We start from the raw sequence: 19,235 nt of genomic DNA, 5'->3' as shown, positions 1-19,235 counted from the left end.
CAATGTCAAGACGAGGATACTAGACACGGAATAGATGATGATACGGTTAGGTGCAATGAATTACAACGCCTAAAAATCAGCACTATTCAATAGTATACTCTTAGTACATGCCAGCCCTCAAAATGAGTATCGACAAAATATAGAAAGCAGACCAATTCAACAAAAAAAACACTACCAAATAAATATACTCGACTACACTTCTTCACTCTGCCGTTTTCATTACCAGCACACAGAAAGCGGTATTATGCTTAGAACATACTCAATCATAAGTATCATTACTCATAAGATATATACCCATCCATGCATCATCTGATCGTCAGGTCATGACCTAAACTCCACATGCTCAATGCTCATGCATGTCCGACAACGCTAAAAGTGTAAACAAGAAGGAAGAAGGAAAGAAGGGGAAAAAGGAAACAACTGCAATGCCAGCATACCTTTAAAACAAAAGAAAGCAATATGTCAAGTAAACCCGCGCCCACTCCCGCGAAGCCCTCCAAGCCCAACACTAGGATAAACCTGCGCAGGCGCAACCTGAACAGCGCCATCCAACGGCGCCTGAAGCACATGCTGTACGCCACCCTGATAATACCCCGGCGTAGCACTCTGCCCCTTGCCCTGATCAAACGCATACGGTCGATTCATCTCAACGCCCTGCTGCACGGCCCCATTGCTCGCTGCTCCACCCGCAGCATCAGCGTTAGTGGCCGGAGCATTAACCGCATACCCCCACGTCCCGGACTTGAGTTTCTGCTTCACAAACCGCACCTTGCGCACCATCTCCTTTGGCATCTTCTCCTCACTTCCATCAAGCGCCCAGCTACACGCTTTGACGACATCGCGCCACATGCTCTTCTCGGCGTCGCCGAGCACCGGGTTACCTTTTTCGCGGCGGACGCGCTCGAGGACCGCCATCATGAGGCCTTGGATGCGGTTTGTGACTTTTTCGAGGTCCTGACTGGCTTGCGGGATGAGGATGTAGAAGGTTGATGGGCTGGCGGGGCGGAATTGCGATTTTCGGAATGCGATGCTGACGGGGGCGGCGGTGTAGTGGTCTTTTGTCGAGGTGGAGGCTGGGCCGACCGCGAGGCGCGCGAAGGCAGGGACGCCGGGGGTCGGGGAGAAGCGGGCGAAGGGGCAGTCGGCAAGTTGGACGGCGTGGTGGATTGATTCGTCTTTGCCGGCGGCGCGGCATTTGGATTTCTCGTAGCTGTCTTTGTTGATGCAGTTGTGTGCCCATTGTTTGGCGGTGCGTGGGTCCAGGTACTTTTGTACCATTTTGACTGCCTCGATGCCGTACTTGGCTTCGCTGGCTGCGCGGAGTCTGAATGCAAAGGTGACGAGTTCGTCCTGAGCTTTCTCGAGGTGAGGTCGAGATAGTGAGGAAGGTAGGAAGGTGTTGATGTAGTAGGCGTAGTAGTACATGTATGTACCCAAATAGTCAAAGTTGATGAGCTGTGACGACGAGTCGAGAAAGACAACTGGAACGCCAAGCTTCTTCGCATACTGTTCTAGGCGCTCGAGGTCAGGTACCTTGTTTGCGCGACCGGCAATAGAGGGTCCAATGCCAGTGGAGAAGTCCAGTGAGCCAGTGATGGTAATCGCAGATATGGTCAAGCGCAAGGCCGGTGTCGTGGTGTTGATCCAATGCAACAAGAAGGGTATGACTGCATTGTGATGCCACACAATCTTCCTCTTCTTGCCTTCAAACTTTCCCATCTTCAAGACACGCTCAATCGCTATGTTGATTCGTCGGACAGTCTTCTCAAGCGCCTCACGCTGCCCACTCAGTACACTGTTGTCCCAGCCCCTGACCACAACAATCTTGCCATACGCGGCAACAGTGTCTTCGAGGTGGTTCCGTGATTTGGCTCCCGTCAAGTAACCAACATACTCGCAGATTCGACTAAAGTTGCTCCCACTGCTGTTCTCTTCAGCGATAATTACCATACAGCCATCCTTAGGATTCGCGCCGGCGTTCTTGCGCACTCCAAGATTGCAGAGCTTAGCAATGATTGAGGCGAGCTGTAGCAAGCTGTCGACGTCAGAGTTCGACTCCCAGACATGTAGCACGCCTGGATCGCAAATCTTGTCGAGCGTTGCCTTTGAGGAAGTAGCGAAAGAGGGCTTGTACTGCTCTGGTATCGAGTGCACCAACTTCTTGAATGAATCAAGGTCGCTAGACCAAGGTCCCTTGAAAGCCGTCATCTCCCGGCGGCGTTTGCGTCGCTTGTGCTTGTGGTGAGAATGAGGGCGCAAGCGTATCCTTTGTTGGTGATGGGAGCTCGCTAGGGGTTTCGGCGGCTGAGAGGGTCGTTGTGTACGCGGACGCGGCGACAAGTGCCGGTTGATGAAGCGATTGATATAGTTCATTGAGGGTTTCACTGGCACGGTATCTCTCTTCATGAAGTGAAAAGGGTGCAGCCGCACGCGGTTTGTTCATATCATACAAGTGTAGCGTTGGTGATTAATAAAGTTGTGAAGTGTTAGGCTACTGTTTGGAGAAAACGGAACGCGCGAGTCAGGCCCATGAGCGACAGCCGCGCAACCGATTTTGATTGAAGGTGAAAACGCGGTCAGGACGCAGCAGGTATATTCTTGAAAATGAAACATAAAAACATGATGCATGAGGGCAGACGTGGCACCACGTGATGACGAAAGATGAAGTGCGGGGTGCGCAATGAACGTGGAGATACGATATCATCAATGGCGTTTCTGAATTAGCCTATCAAACGCGCCAGCCGCAGTGAATGCCCCGATGTATTCCCAAAACTATCCAGCCATCCCATAACGCCACTCGTGAATTAATGATAACAATCCTCCACCATGCCTACTTGCCAACGCCATTACCCTGCTCTGACGTCTTATCTTTATCGAGCTTCTCTACTTTTCGACTTAACAATGCACGGAGTTCTGGACTGATCACTCTCGCCTCTTGTTCATCCCCACCAACCTGCTTGCCTTTATCGGTACCAGAGGTCGTCGCTTGGTTGGTCGATGTTGAGGAGCCTGAACCCCCAGCCACCCCAGTGGCTGGCTTCCGTTGCCTCGCTTGTGGTGCCGAGGGAAAGTTTCCCTTTTTGTCAATAGTTTCTACTGTTCGCTGGAATCTCTTGAACAGAGACTCGGCGCGGACGAGTGTTGACTCCAGGTCCATAGTACCGGAAAGTTCATTGACTACAACAATGTCAGTGTCTGCAGAGCGCAAAGACGGGCTTCTTCAGGGGCCATTTCACTTACCATATTTAAGCACCTCGTCAAAGTGCTTGAGATGCGCCATGATAATCTCCCGATGCTTTTCCAGTATAGCCAATGCAATGAAGATATGGAAGTTGCTGCTTAGGTAGTCGGTCCATAGGGACTCCCATAATCGCAAAACATCTGCCCATTCGAACTCTCGCTTATACCAAACAAGTAGCATGCGGAAGAAGAAAAAGAAGTTGGTCGATTCCGCTGACTGAAGGTGCAGGTACAGCTTAGGATCCATGAGTTGTACAAGATGGTCAAGAGTCATGAGTTGCTTGCGCATCCCAGACTGGTCTCGTAAGAAGTTTCGCTCCTATTTCATAATTAGCCCCTATGTTCCAATGTTCCGTATTTATTGGAAAACACACCATGCGGTCCATGAATCCCACAAAGCTCCAGAAAGCAACTGCATCGTCTTGCATGACTGCGTAAATGGGTGCGAGCAGATCGCTCATGCCTTGTACGTAGCCGAGACCTTTGTTGTATTCGTTGTAGGTAAGCAGCATATCCTTCATCTGCTCCAAATGGACGTTCGTGCCAACATCTGCAAATGGAGAGTCAGGGTCAGGATGGGGGATATCCTCGCCAGCAAAGATGGGGATATTTCGATCTGTGCGATGTACATCTTTCTCTACACAACGGACCCCATAGAATGGGGAAAGTCAGTGAATATTCAAGCGAGCGAATGTAAACACTAGAACTAACCTATCCGGTTCTTTTGCTCTCTCCACCACTCTTCTTGCTCTAGGGTGTGCTGACCTTCAGCCATCCGCTCCCACCAGGCGCCTTTGAGTCGAATGTACTCGTCGCGAAGGCTATTGATGTGGGCGCGTCGCTCTTCCTCTGAGCTTTCCCATTTGTAGACACCCAGGAGAAATAGCCATGCCTCCTTGCGTACGCCGTCGTCGGGATCTAGGCCACCGTGAAAGATACGGTCCTTGACTTCGTCTGGCATTAACTGCAGCCGTCCCTTGGAATCAAAAAAGCCCATCCACTCTTCCAAGGTGACTGGTTTTCTTCGATCGGCCATAGTCATCTTGTCCATGTCTAGAATCTCGAAGTCGCCGACGTCGCTTTCCTCCATGGCCAAGACGTCTTTGGCTGTCCATATGCGCTGGTTTCGCTCTCGTTCACTTTGCTCGGCGATGCCCATAGCCCACCTCGCCAAATATAACCGTGCACTGTCGAACTCTTCCTGCAAAGTCTGCACCTCTGGATTCTGAATCAAGCGCCTAACCTGAGGGGGGATCTTGGGGTTGTCTGCAACGGCTTGTGCAGTCCTTCTTGTAAATGTAGTGACTTGGCTGAGCTTTTCGAGGAAATTCCATCTCGCCTCTTTGAGCGCCTTTGTTACTGGATCCATAGCTCCGTCTCTTTGTCCGCCTTGTTGCGAAGACGATGCGCCTGCTTGACCCTCGGTGCTCTTCCTCGGCGCCACATCTTTTCCGAATGACTTCTTGTCTTCTTCAGAGGGGTCGATGAGATATATACTCGGGTCGGCTCCCGACCGCTCGACTGTGACGTATCGTTTGAGCCATCTGAGTACCTCGTCGCCGCCCCAGAACATGCCACCTCCATCACCGAACGGATCAAAGCTCTCCTTTGCGAGCTTCTTCCTTTGCATAATAGTGGACTGGCACTCGCTGTCATGAAAGAATAGCGCAGGAAAACTGTCACCCGCACGGGTATTGACAACCACGCTCCCAAACCACCATCCTATACTTGGTGGTCGTATCAAGACCGAATATATCTCGCTGACGGGTAGTGCAAATGCATACCCGGGAATTACAGAGTGTGTGGAAGGTGGGGGAGGTGGTGGCACCAAATATGACTGTTTAGGTGGTGATGAGGAGTCTGATAGATCAACCTTGACGTAGGTATCGTATGCATCGCCGAGGCTCGACTCTGGTATCCAGCAAAGGAGTAGTGAGGACGCGCTGACGCTTCGAGCAGACGAGGACGAAGTAGGGCGTGCATCGTTGGGGGAGCGGGTTGACTTTTGTTGTATGAGGGCAATGAAGCCAGGGATGTTGTCTTTAGACGAGGGCGAGGGATGTACGTATACCTATGCGTGTTAGTACAGTCTGCAGATGGCCAAATGTACACGTCGTTGTGCGAACTTTGCTCTTTGTATACAGCAACTTTACGCCTTTGCCACTGCTAGTATGTCGAATTGTGTTGTACTCGCCCTCTTCATCATCACTCATATCATAGAAGCTCGCGGTTGGAGAGGGTGGCGCCTCTGCTTGGGAAGCCATGCGGGGCGATAAGACCACCAGGGTTATACAGTGGCACTAGATGTGGAGCGAGATTTGTGTGCAGGTCCAAGATGCTGGCGAGTATGTAGAAGATAACCTAGGTATTGGGCAAACTGGTACACATGCTCGGACGGCGGCGTATAGTCGCAGATGATGCTTGCAGGCTAGGCTCAGCTCGCCGGATGACGAGTGTGGCTGTGCGCGGGGAACGCGTCGCCGCTACCGTCGCCCCTCATCGAATCAGGTGGTGGTGGTGGTAGTGGTAGCACAACCTGGACAACGACACGGTGCGCGCGAACAATCGAAAACTGAAATCGGTGTTTTGATATGTCCCTGTGTTGAATAGATCGATATTATTAAGGACCTGCCTGTACAGTAAACTTGAACTATGTTGCCAAATGTCTACAGACCCATGCTTGCCTTCCCAGTGAGTACCAACAACCACTCCGTTACGCCATGCTCAACCCACCAAGAATTTAAAAGGCCTTTAGCGCATGCGCGGTCCACTCGGCAGGCCCATACGTCCGCCCTGTGGTCCGCGTGGCGGTGCATTTCCCCCGTATCCTCCTCCACTCTGTGGCGCATACGGATCGGCATTGCCAGTCCAAGGCGAGTTTGCCGACATGCCAGAATAGCCCTGCTGCCTTCCACCAGCGCTGCCATTACTTCCATAGCTGTTGCTTCGCTCTTCCGGGTATGGTGCTCGCCCTCCTTGGTCGTATGGGCTGCGCGGGCTAGACGGATTGGCGCTGCCAGAATCTGAAGCTGGTCCGCGCTGCGCTGGGCTCTGTGACCTCCCCCATAGCCTGGCCTTGAGCCTTTCCTGCGCGGATGTGCCCCCTCCTGCGCTTGGTGGTGGTGATGAAGACTCGGCCTGAGAACGTCCTCCTACCGAACTCTGGTAGCTACCAGCCCTTTGACTTGGTAATGGCCGTCCCTGTACTTGAGGCTCTGGCGTCAAGGAGTTGCCCATGGGTCGGCCTTGCATCGGGCGCCCTCCTCCGCCACGTCCCCCTGCACTTCGGCGGAGCGACAGTGGTTCTTGTGCCTGCTGTTGCGGCGCAGGAGTATCCCACAGATCGCTGAGTCCTCCACCTCCTCTGCCCATTGGTGCTTGTCCCTGTTGTCGCAGCGACGAAGAAGATGCGAACTGCGTCGGAGTTGTGGGCTGAGGGCCCTTTGGGTCTGGTGGAAGCCATTGGGGAAAGGGCCTGCCCTTTTCCGTATAATATGCGCGAAGTACTCGCGAGAGGTGCGAGTCGTCTTCTGTATCGCCATCTGCCTCGTCGGATAGGATTTGTCGTCGCAGGTTGTTGTAGCGCGATGTCGTGTTGGTGAGGAGATTATTGAGGTAAGACGACATGGTGGGCTGACGAGCTGTGCCGATCGAAGGTTTGCGCGTTCGGTACTGCTCTTGGGCACCTTTATGCGGGCCAGTTGGTGTAGGTGAGTAGGTGGTGGTGTTAAGGGTCACGTTGGGTCCCTGTTTCCAACTGACTCGGCGTTTGGGTCGCAGAAGCGAGCGAGCACGCTCAAGGCAATGGGCACCACCGCCACTGTTGCATCATGTTCTGCCACATACGAGCCGGAGATTCTTTCTATGTGAAACCCGATTTCTACGCTAACATGTTACGAATTTTGGCAAACGCTGAAAAGCTCTCTATTATTCGACCAATTTTCCAGCAAACTCCGTTGGTGCCTTGCATGTGCCTAGACTGTCATGCACGGCAGATCACAGATCATGTTTACAAATGTTGAAACACCACGAAACAAGCTTTTTGAACGACTTCAACTTCTATCGAGTGAGACATTGCTCAACAATGATCAACATGTACAAAGAATGCTTTCGCTTTTTCTATGCTAGCAGCTGTCTAAAGGGCTGAAGGGCGCTTTCTAGTATACACTGTCTCCGTCATGCCATTCGAAATGTCATACTCAAATCCTCAAGAAGTCGTGACGCACAACCACCGGCATACCGCCTAGATACATATTCATGCTTACAGGGAGTGCAACCGGTTCCGGGTTCTGGTTGCCAGAGTAGCCTTGACGAATGAAGGGAAGAGGATGATGATGACGTTTGATCATAATGTAAACATCGCTGCACCCTGGTGGGAGGATCCGGCGGGCCCCCATCGTCTGAGATCATGAAGCAACATCGCACTCGGCGTCTCCACCAATAGTGGATATGGTTAGAACACCAGTGTTCACGGCCACTCATCGTAGATGTTCCAGAATAATCTGCTGTTGGCTCACAGTCGCACGGAATAATCCTACTGGCTTCCAATGTCAGAGTCTCAAGAATTGTAGCCTTGATCGAATTCTTGAGATGGATGGTGGGAAAATGCAGCGGTTGGGATCGGAGCGGGCGACGTATCGCTGTATGCCCAGTGATCTTCCAGTACGATCGTTCTGAGAACGGAGATTCATTCCCGTTGCTATACACGCCGCCATTACACTTATACAAATTGGCAGTGATATCAAACCACCTGATAAGGAAGAGTAGCATGGATGGGCTGATATGAATGGTTAGTGAAGACGATGATGGCCCCCAACTTTGCTTCCTTACTGTAGCGGGTTGGAATGACTCCCAAGGAAATACGCTGAGTCAGAGATGTGGGCAGTATGCGCGATAAGGCCCATTATAGGACCATTGGAGCTGATGAGTCAGTCCTAATGCGACACATGTCATTGTTCCTGTCGCATCCTTAACAGAACTAGAATCATCTCTTAGAATAAGTGCGTGGCTGAGGTGCAGCATGCGTGCAAACTCTCAAATATAATCACTGGATCTAATTTCGTCATGTAAGGGAGTAAAGTCGATTTCTGGAGCTAGTGGGTTGCTCCATTCCTTGATCGACTTGAGTTCCGCCAAGTGGATCGTGATATTCTCAAAGTTACTGTTATGCCGCTTATTACTAGTCCAGTAGTTCTCTAGATCCTGATGGGTGAGGCTCAGAGCATGCCTTAAGACTAGGCAGTCACGGTATCCTCTTTTGCGTTCAAGTGCTAATAGAACGTTGAAGAAAAGGGCAGGAGTACTAATGAGATAGTCGACTTGTAGGTTTGGCCCTTCGAGGAACAGCCCACGTAGTGAGCAGATCCTATCACGGGTGTCCGCACATCCCCCTTGCCCCAATTGACTAAGAAGCTCATACAAGGTTGGACAATCGGCGGTGTTGTCACCTCGAGCACGACTCAGAGATAAGCGAACCAAATTTTGTGCAACGCTCATGTTTCTTGTGATTGCTTGCTCTCTAGAAGGATAAACCGTCCATTGCTATCTGATGGCTGTCTTTAGAATTTGCGATACCGATCTGGTGTTCCAAGCCGATGACTTGCCACCACAGAGGAGGCGAATGTTGCAAGCCAGGATATTTTCTTGGACTATCCACATCCGGCTCCAATAGTCCCGTGTGAACAAGTGTCGCATAGAAGTGTTTACACTTAAATATCTATTGCAGATTCTGGAGACTATATCAACATTAGAACATGGGACAACATGTTATGATATAATCAATTTTTATACATGAACGCTGGGGAAGAAATGAAAGAGCTAGCTCACTATCTGCGTTGGGTTCTTCAAGTTTTTGGAAGGCTGAGCCAAATCTAGTGTCCCAATTTCCTATCCAAGCATAGATGGTGCTTGCAATGGAAAAGATGTGGTGCATTTGTCCGACGTGGATAGCTCTCAGCAAATCCCAAATGTGCTTTCGAACATACAGGACTTTATTATTGATGATGATTCGATGCAGAGGTCTGGACAGGCCCCAGCAATATGAAAGAGCATTGTAGCTGCCATTATTGATATTGAATTGCTTTTCTTTCATAGTGTATATAATAGTGCCATCTGTGGAAAGCTCGAGGATGTCAATGAGGCGAATACATCCCTGGGTTGATGCTAACGGCTCGTATGTAAACTCCGGTAGATGCTCTGAACCATTCGCAGGTTTCGGCTTGCCGCACAGAAGCTCCCAAGATTCCATGGTAACTCAGGCGTATTAGTTCGAGATACTACGATCTACTTACCTATTAGCTTCTGCTTAGACTTAGCAATAGTAACATTCTTGTAGAGTGTTAAATCTCCTTAACAATTCCAAAACATACCTTTATAAAGTACTATGTATAAACCCTTATCATAATACAATTCTATAAGCATAATGTTATTAGCACGTCGACGTTAACGAGGCTAAAGTTGAAACAACGCGTAGTTAAGGGTATAGAACGCTACTTGAGCTATACTGAAAATCGTATCTGAGAGAAATATTGCCCAAAGGTCTGTGAGCGAATTCCGCTACTACGTGCGACGTCATCACTTTTATAAGGGTAGGGAGGGGAAAGGTTGAGTGCACAGCCTACAGTGTGGCGCGACAAGGCTAAATGCAGAGGTCATGGGGTTGTGGAAGAAGGGGTTTGAGTTAGTTGCGAGGATGGATAGAATTAAGAAAGAAATAGTTACAACAAATGGAGCGTTTGAATGCACAGTTCAGTATTCTTGTAATTTTACGTTGCTGACTTGCCTCCTGTTGTATACAAGAATGAAGGAGCGCAGGATACATATCTAGCGAGAAACCCATGGTCTTTATGTGGATCAACATGCACGGCCTTCAAGGGGGAAGGAGCAGGGCTCTGTACCGGAGTTATATCCGCCTCTGTACTTTCGAGTATTTACAGAGGTTTCTCCCTCTCAGGCAGACTGGGAAATATATTGCTATTAGGTATCGTTTGCACACGCTGCGCTTCAAGGGGAAGCGGATGAAGGCAACATCATGGTTGAGAGCCCTGTATCATAGAGAACGCTCTCCAAGGCGCATGCTTAGCCCGGTTAGCATCCACGTGATTGTTGTAACCTAAGAATGTCACATAGTTGAGTTTAAGTCATTGCGTCATCCGCGGGAGCGGCAATAGGGTTAGTCACAGATGCTTCTTCAGCATCTCTCGCAACCTCCTTGGTCTCTTCATTCCCTCCATCCACCGCCTTCTTGGCCTGCTCTTTTGCCTTCTTCTTCAGCTTCTTTTCTCTGTTCCTGCGCGTCTTCTTTTCGCGCTCCGCCTCCAGCTTCTCCTGGGCAAGCCGTGCCTGCTCACTCTGCTTCTCCTTGGTCGCCTGCAGCTTCTTCCTAATTGCAATTCGCGTCTTCTTACTCTTTCTTGTGCGCTTGTGTATCTTTTCCTCTACCGTGGTGAGCATTGGAGGATGGCCGACCAAGACTTGTTTTCTCATCCCTGCTGGCGAGATTTTGCGCACTTTCCACGGCAAGGCGCAACCCGGCCAAGGCAGCTGTGACAGCTCCAAGACGCCCTTTCCATCGATGGCTGCCGCCTGGAAGGCAACCTCCTCATCACTTGTGGGCTCATCGGCAAGATAGTAGCTTCGGGGCTTCTTCAAGATGAGGCCCGGCTCTCCACTGTCGGCAGTGGGGGATGATAAACGGATCTTGTGTGTTTGCGCGGGCGCATTCGAAGGTGCAGCAAAGAGTCGCAGTTCCGCCTCATCTTCATCGCTGTGCGCAGCATCTTCGACAAATTCTTCGGTCGTTGTATACGTAAATTGGCTGTGAATCTTGGACCGCAAAAGCTCTTCGAGGTCTCGATCCGGAGAAGAGCGTGGTGACAATGTGGGCGACTGGAGCTCGTCGCGACGCACCCTTGGCAAAGTTAGTATGATGTAGCCGGTGCTGGATATCTTCCTGGTCGAGATTTACCGCTTCGCATCCGGCAGTTCGAACATTGCGTCTCCTGTCTCGCCGGCTTTGTTGCGTGGTGTGTTTCGGTGTGCAGGTTCTGTTCATTGCAAATCGGCGGCATTGCGGGAGATCGGCGTCTGCTCGGATTTGCGGGTGCGAAGCCACTAAGCGCGCCTTCCGATAGCACGTCATGCTTCGATAACCGCAGACGTCTTTTGATCGGATTCTCTGTGCCCATGGCAAAATGTCCGTGGAATCTTGGAATCTCCACTGGCCAGGGTCGGGGCCTCTAATACGCATTGAGTTAATCACCCACTCAAAACAGTCGCTCCCGGCATCAATCTCCAGCTAATCGTCGATGGCGTGGGTTGACACAACTCGTCGCATGTCCCCCGCCACTGTGCCTTTGCCTTGGGATACGTGAATTATTGCGCGTGTGGAATGCCATGTTGAGATATCCCCCCCGCTAACACAAAGTACCATGGGCTATTCTTATGAAGCAATTCGAGAGCGTGATCTCCACAGGTTAGTCACTATGCATATGTACTCTAGTCTAGCTGCCGTTGACCCTATCCCCCAGGTATTACCGCCCATGGCTCGACGGCCAGAGCTTACTAGATGCCGACGGCTCTGGTAAGCCTCTGACTTACTCTGGCTACCAGCCGCAGTCGTCGCGCGATCGCTCTTTGACTGCCTTTGCGCAGCTGGCTACGCTCCGTCTTGACACGCGCCGGGCTATGGTCTCCCTGATCGACTCGAGCCGACAGTACATCCTCGCTGAAGCCACTCGCACACTTTCACTATTCAAACCTGTCGCCGAAGAGCCTGAGGACGAGGTATGGCTAGGCAACGCCATACTGAACAAGGTCGACGCTGTCTGTTACCATACCTTCACATCGACATATATCGCAAAGGAAGAGAATGGCGATACGTACGAGGCGGAATGCATGGTCATTCCTGACTGCAGATTAGATCCTCGTTTCGCTGAGAGAGATTATGTCACGTCCGAGCCTGGTGTGAGGTTTTACGCAGGTGTTCCCATTGTCACCAAGGCTGGAAATCGCATTGGTGTATATGCTGTATCTGACGAAAAGCCTCGTGAAGGTATTACTGCTGCTGAGCTGCGCTTTATGCAAGATGTTGCGGCCGCCATCATGGAGCACCTTGAGTTGGCCAAAGACAGTATGGACCGGAATAAGGGGGAGCGCATGGTACGAGGCTTGACCCAGTTCATCGAGCGCTCGTCTGCTCAGGACATGCGCGAGGACAGCAATCGATCCAGCACTATGGAGAGGCAGACTGAAAACGCGCGCTTGGTGACGCTAGATGAGGAAGGGTCTGAAAGCAACTCCACATTCACACATGCCACGGCCAGCAGGCAAGCGCAGCGCAAGCGCGATTCCGAGTCGGACGCGTCTCGCATCTTTCACCGCGCAGCTCGCATTATACGGCAGAGTACGGATGCTGATGGTGTCGTCTTCTTCGATACATCTGCAGCCGGCATAAGGACTCACCTCTACGACTACAACCGAAACGCTGGGAGCAGCGACGAGAGTGCGACACACAACACCGATACCGGCGACTCGACCACGTCGCGAAGAATAAAAAAGCAGAACCTTGTCAATACACATAGCACAGCGGATCCAAACATCGTCGATAGCAAACCGTGCCCTATAGCCGGGCTTTCTTTGCGGGAAGGTAACGCGAGTTTGGTGCACACTGAGTTTAGCTTCACCGAGGCTGCTATGGAGCGCTACATACACCGTTACCCTTACGGAAAGTTTTTCAATTTCAATGAAGACGGCATCGGCGTCAATTCATCCGATGAGCGATCCGAGCGCTCCGAAACCGAGCAATCGGACCGCACTGTAAACGCATCTACAGCGGGCACAAAGAAGCCGCGAAAGAAGCGAGAACGATTTATTCCCACAGAATTTTTGAAGGTTTTACCCAAGGTCCGCAGTTTGATCTTCTTGCCCTTGTGGGATCCCAGTACGGAAAGATGGATTGCAGGAGGCTTCATCTGGACAGCTCAAGCTGGAAGGCTGATGAGCCCGGATAACGAGCTGCCGTACCTACAGGCTTTTGGAAACTCGGTCACCAGTGAGGTAGCGCGCCTCAATGCGCAAAAGGCTGATCGTGCCAAGACAACCTTCATCGCATCCATCTCACACGAGCTACGATCGCCGCTTCACGGTATCCTTGGCTCGGTCGAGTTTCTACGTGAGACAGTGGCATCGGCATACCAAGAGTCTCTCGTCTCTTCGATTGAAACATGCGGAAAGACGCTACTGGATACCATTGACCACGTACTTGATTACGCGAAGATCAACAAATTACAGAAAGGGAACGCTGCCCAAAGACATCGAGGTCAGGGTCGGAACAAGAGACTCCCGGCTGACAATTCCATTCTTGGTGTTACTTCTGACATCGACCTGGCTCAACTGGTGGAAGAAGTTTGCGACACAGTCTGCGCTGGCCATACGTTCAGAAAAACACACAACATTCATGGATCTGCCATCTATGACCAAGCCGAAAATGCAGCTACGAAAGGCTCTAAACAAAAATTAGATGCCAATATCGATGTAGAAGGCAGAGATACGCATGGCTCTGTTGCTGTATCGCTAATCGTGGCCCCTTATGTCAGTTGGATTGTGCGCTCTCAGCCCGGTGCCCTCCGTCGAATCGTGATGAATCTGGTGGGCAACGCTTTGAAGTACACTGATTCTGGTTTCATTGCCATAAAGATGCTACAAAACGGTTCGACTGCCAACTTCATGAATCTGAGTCTCAGCGTCGAAGACTCTGGAAGAGGAATGTCGCAAGAGTACCAACGGACAAAGCTATTCTCGCCGTTTAGCCAAGAAGATCCTTTCAGTTCCGGTACCGGGCTGGGTCTTTCAATCGTAAAGCAAATTGTTGAGTCTCTGAAGGGTGAGATTGAGGTCAAAAGCACTCAAAATGCCGGTACCATTATCAAGATTAACATGCGCCTGCCAATCGGTTCCAAGGAGAATGCACACCTGGACCATGCATTTCTGCGCGCTCCAGAAGAGTTGAAGGGCTTATCAGCTAGTATCATTTGCGACATGACTGAAACTGACGGTGTCCAACGTGGCCTGAGGACAAAACAGTCAATGGAGAATGCTTGTAAGAACTTTGATATGAACATTGTTCAGTCGAAAAACTCCGATACCAATACCTCGCTGGCTGATACCAACTTCCTACTTACCGACTCTCCATCACTCTTCCAACTGATACACAAGGCAATAGCCAGTCAGTTTAAGAAGTCTCCGCTCGGTGTGGTCTGTATTTGCACAGATACTTCCGAGAAGGCAGCAGTTGAGACTCAGCTCGCAAGACAGATGGATACGCTAGGATGGATAGCTGAAATTGTCACCCAGCCGTAAGTAATACGAATTCCTTGGCACCATTGATTATGCTAAATCTTTAATAGTTGCGGTCCTAGAAAGCTTGCTCGAACTCTCTTATCATGCCAAAGCCGCGCTTCACAGCTCAGTACCGAGCGAACCATCAGCCGTTCGATGAGCTCCTCCATCGTGCAGCCAGAGTTTCAGTCTCTCGTCCCAGAGCGAAACCTGCCCCAGCGAAGTAATAGCGACAGGCCTCCCGAGTTGTCGTCCACGAAGCAATATAATGATTGTGTCGGGTTTCCCTCACCACCTCCACCAAGGCCTTTCCCCTCGACCATCACTCCTTTAAGCCCCAGCCATAGTGAGAATGGCGAGTACTTTAATCCACGCGTTCTTCTTGTAGATGACAACGCTATCAACCTCAAACTCCTGGTTGTGTTTGCTAAGCGTCAGAATCTGCGCTATGTCGAAGCTACAAATGGTCTCGAAGCTCTTGAAACATTCAAATCTGAATCTAAGTCTACAGGCTCACCAAGCAGACCATTTGAATTTATACTCATGGACCTAAGCATGCCGGTCATGGATGGTCTGACGAGTACGAGGCAAATTCGCCAATATGAGGCGAAGATGGGATTACCCAAGAGCCATATTGTAGCGCTCACAGGATTAGCGAGTGCACAGGATCAGATGGATGCTCAAGAGGCGGGTGTGGATATGTACCTTGTTAAGCCAGTCAAGTTTGCAGATATTAAGAGGATATTTGGTGGGAAATGAGGAACACGGTGTTTGATTGAAGTTTGGAATTGGCGTTGTTCATTAGGCATTAATTTGGATACCTGGCATGATATGCAGATATGCATGGCGACGGCGTTTGGATGTTGTTAGCATATAGTCCGGTGGATGACTGCTACCTTTGATGAGTCTAGTTCAAGAGTTTCTAGGTGTCTACTGGTAGAATAAGACTTACAGCCAGTCGGCTACAAAATCTCAAGAACTCAGGGTGACGCCCAATCGTACTCAGCCTACAGATCCATCTCTTACACAATCAACCCTTGACATCCCACAGCGTCTTCGCATTCCCACTAAACATCTGCTCCACACAGTTGAACTCCTGCGCCCATTCAAGACACCTCTCCACAAACGGCCGAACATCATAGTCCTCAAACCTCGTATGCGGCCAATCCGTCGCAAACACTATCCTATCCGTCCTAACCTTCAGTATCTCCTTCGCCACACTATTCAGCGCAACCATCTTCCCATCAACCCGATACGCACCAGAAAACTTAACCCACGTCCTCTCCTCCCCAATCAACCTTACCAAAGCCGCAAACCCAGGAACCGAATAAACATCAAATCCCTTTTCCTCCCCCTCCTCCAACGCCGGCAACTCAGGGTGTCCAAAATGATCGAAACACAGCGTAACATTCAATCCGCTTAACGTCTCCTCAATATCCGCAATCCTGTCCATAGAAATATAAATCTGCAGCACCCATCCCAACGACCTCACCACATCCGCATACTGCTGCACCAACCCCGCAAGCACGCTATCACTCATCCCCTTCGCCCTATCCAGCAGATTCAACCGTACACCCCGCACCCCGAGTCTATGCCACTCATCCAGCACACTGCGCGCGATATCCGGTGCAAACTGGACGACTCCGCGCGCGTTCTCCGGGCCAATGGCGCGCAGCTGGGTGAGCAGGAAGGTGTTGTTGTTTGCGTAGAGAGAGGGTTGGACGATGACGACGTTGGAGATTCCGAGGCGGGTTTCGAAGGTTAGGGCAGACCAGAGGGAGTGTACGCTTGTGTTGTAGGGGGCGCTGGGGTCGTAGGGGAAGCGGATTGGGTCGAGGATGTGCATGTGGGAGTCCCAGGTTTGAGGGGGGAGGAGGGAGGTGGTGTTGGAGAGGCATTCGGGATAGGTGGGTTGGGGTGTTGGGAGTTGCTGTTGGGTGGCTGGGTGGAAGAGGAGGAGCAGGGGTGGGAGGGCTTTGCGGAGGTGGAGGAGCATGGTGGATGGTTGGGTGGGGTGAGGGTGGTTGTACAGGATGGTATTTTTTTTATATCTTGAGGTTTAAGGTGAGTGTAGTACGGGCCGAATGGAAAGCGGGTCGTTATGCGGGGCGAAGCTTGGGGTGGGTATTGCTTTGGATGTCTATGCTGTGGGGTATGCTGGGACGTAGATATGCATGGTTGTGTTGTTAGTTGGGAAACATGCATATCAGTTTGATTTAAAATTCAGATATTTAGATATGTGTAGCATCATTTCTTCTGTGAAGTTGAGTCTACTCAATTTTTTTTCTTCTCTTCAAGCTTAACTACCGATAATGACGGATGAAAGTTAATCTTCTTACCCTTGTGCATAAGACGAACGCGCATTGGTCATCTTCAAGGTCCCATCAAACGTTTTTGCAGATTCTCTTCATGCTTCCAAGCTCTTAAATTCTTGTTCATCGCAGGATTCTGCCTTTTCTAGCAAAGAGGCTGCAAATCGTTTACTGCTCTGAGGTAAGAGATAGGACATGGTTGAGAACATGACGTCACAGTGCAGCCGCAGCTTGGGCCAGTTCTCCAGGTACATATTTTCGAGCTTCCTGCTTCTACCCCAACATTCTTGGCGTGCATATGTATGATATGCGAATGGGGAGTGTTCCGGTCCAATCGGACTAATTGAAAATGCGTACTTACTATTTGAGGTAATTGACATCAGCTTCTTTAGGCCCATCGCTAAACTGCTGATATTGGTATGTACATGTTGACCGTTTTGAAGACATCAATTTGCGAATCTGAGCAATTGTAATGGAAAGAACTGAACACAGCTAACGGATAAAGAGCATACTCTTAGAATAGATCAAAGATAACTACCTTCTTTCAACTTATGAAATACTTCAGCGATGCATACACGCCTCAGTAGTACGAAGCTGTTTTCGTGAAACATCAACTCCACTGTCACATATCTAGTCATCTCACGGTCCACAATGATGGTCGTTCACGTGCCACTTAGCGTGGGGTACGAAAATTTGTCACAATTTAGTCGTCACCTGGAATATAGTTAGTTGAGTTCGGCCGCGCACATTCAATCTCTGTCCAAGTACTCGACATCGATCTACCCGACTAACACACATGCTATTTTTATGACTAAAGAATTGGGTTTAACACTATCACAGCATCGTTGTGTATCTACAACCTCGCTTTGGAGGCCACACTCCCCTAGTATTGCCCCAAATCGCTCCCAACCACGTACCAGGTGCTCTCTTTATCCACAATCACCTACTACATCATGTCACATCTGCTACAAACATCACGAATCTTGACACGTCCTGTCAACTGCACCAAGCGTAAGCACTAACGTTATCGCATTCATCACCGTGGTATTCACGAATATAACAACTGGAGCTAAATTTGACTCCAATGGCTTTGCGACTACGTAAGTATCACCACACCTCAATGACTGGCGGCGCGTTTTCGCAACGTGACATGAAAGACCTTGAATGACTATAGTTCAACCACTGAGAGGTGGTGGTGTTCTTTGGGGTGGTAGAGCGGCGGTGCGTGCATGTCGGTTTCGCGTTGCATGAGCTTGAAGCGAGGGTCTCGCCTGGCGAGTATGCAAATAAGACAGTTCACGCCAGTAAGGTCTTCTTTCTTACTGCTGGTCTCTGGAAATATCACATTTCGCCACTGGCGTGAACATGCGCTTGAGGTTAATGGTTGGTGTGTCTGCCACATCTCCTCAGCAGCGAACACGGATACTGCCAGTTCACCAAGCCTTGCGGCACCCGGCGCGGTCCAAATGCTTGTACGGGAGACCATCATCGAGGAAGCGGTACTAGTGGGGCGAGAACTAATTGCAAGGGCGCAATTCGGCAATAAGGTTCTCGCTAGGGGACTACCGTTTTGACTATCTTCCTCGAGGCATCCACTTCGCGTTTCCAACACAACACCCACTCGAGTCCCTGTGCCGCTTTCCCCGAATTCAACACCGGTGTTCTTTTTCCATAATAGCACCTTACTTTCCTATTTTATTGGGAAAGCACCTGATGAAGAAGATTGGTCTAGATGTTTGAATACGTCGCTGACAAGCCCACGATAAACAACCTAGGTATACTAGTTCCCGTCTGGTGAAGGTCAATCTTAATCCCTAATGCCTCAAACTTATGGCTTCTATGGCCCAACCCCCAGGGTCGCGACGATCCTCGTTTATTGCCGATGATGATCTGCTCCGTAGCGCTCGCTAGTCTAAATCTATCCTGAAACAATAGACATCATCCCAACGCCTTTCTTTAGTAACTTATTGTTTCGACACGAAAAGGGTTCACCTCTAATCAGGCAGTACATGGTCTCCTGGATTCCTAAAAAGGTGTTACCATTGGAATTTTTTCCCTCTTGTAAAACGGTGTCAAATGCTTCTGGAATGGTGCTTCCCGGTAGCGCATTACGTATGTTCTAGGCTGACGGCAGAGATGCACAACACAACCGCCATGAGATGTTGGCGAGTAAGACGTTGCTAACCCAAGCTCCCAAACATGCTCATCTCGTCTTATGAGGTAGGTTGTTGTAATCACGCTGCATGTCCAAAGACGATCTGCACTTCGGCTACCCTTTGCTGAACTGCAAGCATGCGTTACCATATTGGAAACATGTTAGTGGGTAACGGTTCTTCAAAACAACAG

The 19,235-nt window shown here is 50.2% G+C and overlaps 8 protein-coding genes across 8 annotated transcripts; 1 reads left to right on the top strand and 7 right to left on the bottom strand.

Annotated features, from left to right (window-relative positions):
• Positions 1–110: 110 nt before the first annotated feature.
• Positions 111–2,661, bottom strand: COCSADRAFT_41138 (uncharacterized protein). The gene has a single exon (XM_007706669.1). The coding sequence runs from the start codon at positions 2,371–2,373 to the stop codon at positions 463–465; it is 1,911 nt and encodes a 636-aa protein (XP_007704859.1). The 5' UTR covers positions 2,374–2,661; the 3' UTR covers positions 111–462.
• A 23-nt stretch (positions 2,662–2,684) lies between these two features.
• COCSADRAFT_127796 (uncharacterized protein) lies at positions 2,685–5,641 on the bottom strand. The gene is made up of 5 exons (XM_007706841.1): positions 5,367–5,641; positions 3,952–5,311; positions 3,615–3,877; positions 3,241–3,559; positions 2,685–3,177 (listed from the first exon to the last, which is right to left on the bottom strand). The coding sequence occupies exons 1-5, from the start codon at positions 5,502–5,504 to the stop codon at positions 2,831–2,833; spliced, it is 2,427 nt and encodes an 808-aa protein (XP_007705031.1). The 5' UTR covers positions 5,505–5,641; the 3' UTR covers positions 2,685–2,830.
• A 178-nt stretch (positions 5,642–5,819) lies between these two features.
• COCSADRAFT_127792 (uncharacterized protein) lies at positions 5,820–6,993 on the bottom strand. The gene has a single exon (XM_007706840.1). It carries the CDS (start codon positions 6,865–6,867, stop codon positions 5,992–5,994), a length of 876 nt encoding a protein of 291 aa, XP_007705030.1. The 5' UTR covers positions 6,868–6,993; the 3' UTR covers positions 5,820–5,991.
• A 1,217-nt stretch (positions 6,994–8,210) lies between these two features.
• Positions 8,211–8,736, bottom strand: COCSADRAFT_347803 (uncharacterized protein; the record flags this gene model as incomplete). Its single annotated transcript, XM_007706839.1, has 1 exon — positions 8,211–8,736. One exon carries the CDS (start codon positions 8,734–8,736, stop codon positions 8,275–8,277), a length of 462 nt encoding a protein of 153 aa, XP_007705029.1. The 3' UTR covers positions 8,211–8,274.
• Positions 8,737–8,986: 250 nt separating this feature from the next.
• Positions 8,987–9,487, bottom strand: COCSADRAFT_101677 (uncharacterized protein; the record flags this gene model as incomplete). The annotated part of the gene is made up of 1 exon (XM_007706838.1): positions 8,987–9,487. One exon carries the CDS (start codon positions 9,485–9,487, stop codon positions 8,987–8,989), a length of 501 nt encoding a protein of 166 aa, XP_007705028.1.
• Positions 9,488–9,934: 447 nt separating this feature from the next.
• On the bottom strand, positions 9,935–11,372 carry COCSADRAFT_127789 (uncharacterized protein). Its single transcript, XM_007706837.1, has 2 exons — positions 11,207–11,372; positions 9,935–11,149 (listed from the first exon to the last, which is right to left on the bottom strand). Exons 1-2 carry the CDS (start codon positions 11,230–11,232, stop codon positions 10,375–10,377), a joined length of 801 nt encoding a protein of 266 aa, XP_007705027.1. The 5' UTR covers positions 11,233–11,372; the 3' UTR covers positions 9,935–10,374.
• A 208-nt stretch (positions 11,373–11,580) lies between these two features.
• On the top strand, positions 11,581–15,472 carry COCSADRAFT_256673 (uncharacterized protein). Its single transcript, XM_007706836.1, has 3 exons — positions 11,581–11,713; positions 11,769–14,594; positions 14,646–15,472. Exons 1-3 carry the CDS (start codon positions 11,670–11,672, stop codon positions 15,334–15,336), a joined length of 3,561 nt encoding a protein of 1,186 aa, XP_007705026.1. The 5' UTR covers positions 11,581–11,669; the 3' UTR covers positions 15,337–15,472.
• Positions 15,473–16,742, bottom strand: COCSADRAFT_256674 (uncharacterized protein). The gene has a single exon (XM_007706835.1). The coding sequence runs from the start codon at positions 16,571–16,573 to the stop codon at positions 15,608–15,610; it is 966 nt and encodes a 321-aa protein (XP_007705025.1). The 5' UTR covers positions 16,574–16,742; the 3' UTR covers positions 15,473–15,607.
• Positions 16,743–19,235: the final 2,493 nt, after the last annotated feature.

The sequence above is a fragment of the Bipolaris sorokiniana genome, assembly GCF_000338995.1.
Source record: "Bipolaris sorokiniana ND90Pr unplaced genomic scaffold COCSAscaffold_17, whole genome shotgun sequence".
NCBI classification, from domain to species: Eukaryota; Fungi; Ascomycota; class Dothideomycetes; order Pleosporales; family Pleosporaceae; genus Bipolaris; species Bipolaris sorokiniana.
Note: the sequence above shows the minus strand (reverse complement) of the source record. Positions and strands in the feature narration are given on the sequence as shown.

Excerpts from the sequence above, each read along its gene's own strand:
- COCSADRAFT_256674 (XM_007706835.1), bottom strand. The coding sequence starts at position 16,573 with ATGCTCCTCCACCTCCGCAAAGCCCTCCCACCCCTGCTCCTCCTCTTC.
- COCSADRAFT_127796 (XM_007706841.1), bottom strand. The coding sequence starts at position 5,504 with ATGGCTTCCCAAGCAGAGGCGCCACCCTCTCCAACCGCGAGCTTCTAT. Across the intron at positions 3,878-3,951 it reads AGAGCAAAAGAACCGGATAG|AGAAAGATGTACATCGCACA; the intron begins GTTAGTTCTAGT and ends TCCGTTGTGTAG. Across the intron at positions 3,560-3,614 it reads TGGGATTCATGGACCGCATG|GAGCGAAACTTCTTACGAGA; the intron begins GTGTGTTTTCCA and ends ATTATGAAATAG.
- COCSADRAFT_41138 (XM_007706669.1), bottom strand. The coding sequence starts at position 2,373 with ATGAACTATATCAATCGCTTCATCAACCGGCACTTGTCGCCGCGTCCG.
- COCSADRAFT_127789 (XM_007706837.1), bottom strand. The coding sequence starts at position 11,232 with ATGTTCGAACTGCCGGATGCGAAGCG. Across the intron at positions 11,150-11,206 it reads GAACTGCCGGATGCGAAGCG|GGTGCGTCGCGACGAGCTCC; the intron begins GTAAATCTCGAC and ends AACTTTGCCAAG.
- COCSADRAFT_127792 (XM_007706840.1), bottom strand. The coding sequence starts at position 6,867 with ATGTCGTCTTACCTCAATAATCTCCTCACCAACACGACATCGCGCTAC.
- COCSADRAFT_256673 (XM_007706836.1), top strand. The coding sequence starts at position 11,670 with ATGGGCTATTCTTATGAAGCAATTCGAGAGCGTGATCTCCACAG. Across the intron at positions 11,714-11,768 it reads CGAGAGCGTGATCTCCACAG|GTATTACCGCCCATGGCTCG; the intron begins GTTAGTCACTAT and ends CCTATCCCCCAG. Across the intron at positions 14,595-14,645 it reads GCTGAAATTGTCACCCAGCC|TTGCGGTCCTAGAAAGCTTG; the intron begins GTAAGTAATACG and ends AATCTTTAATAG.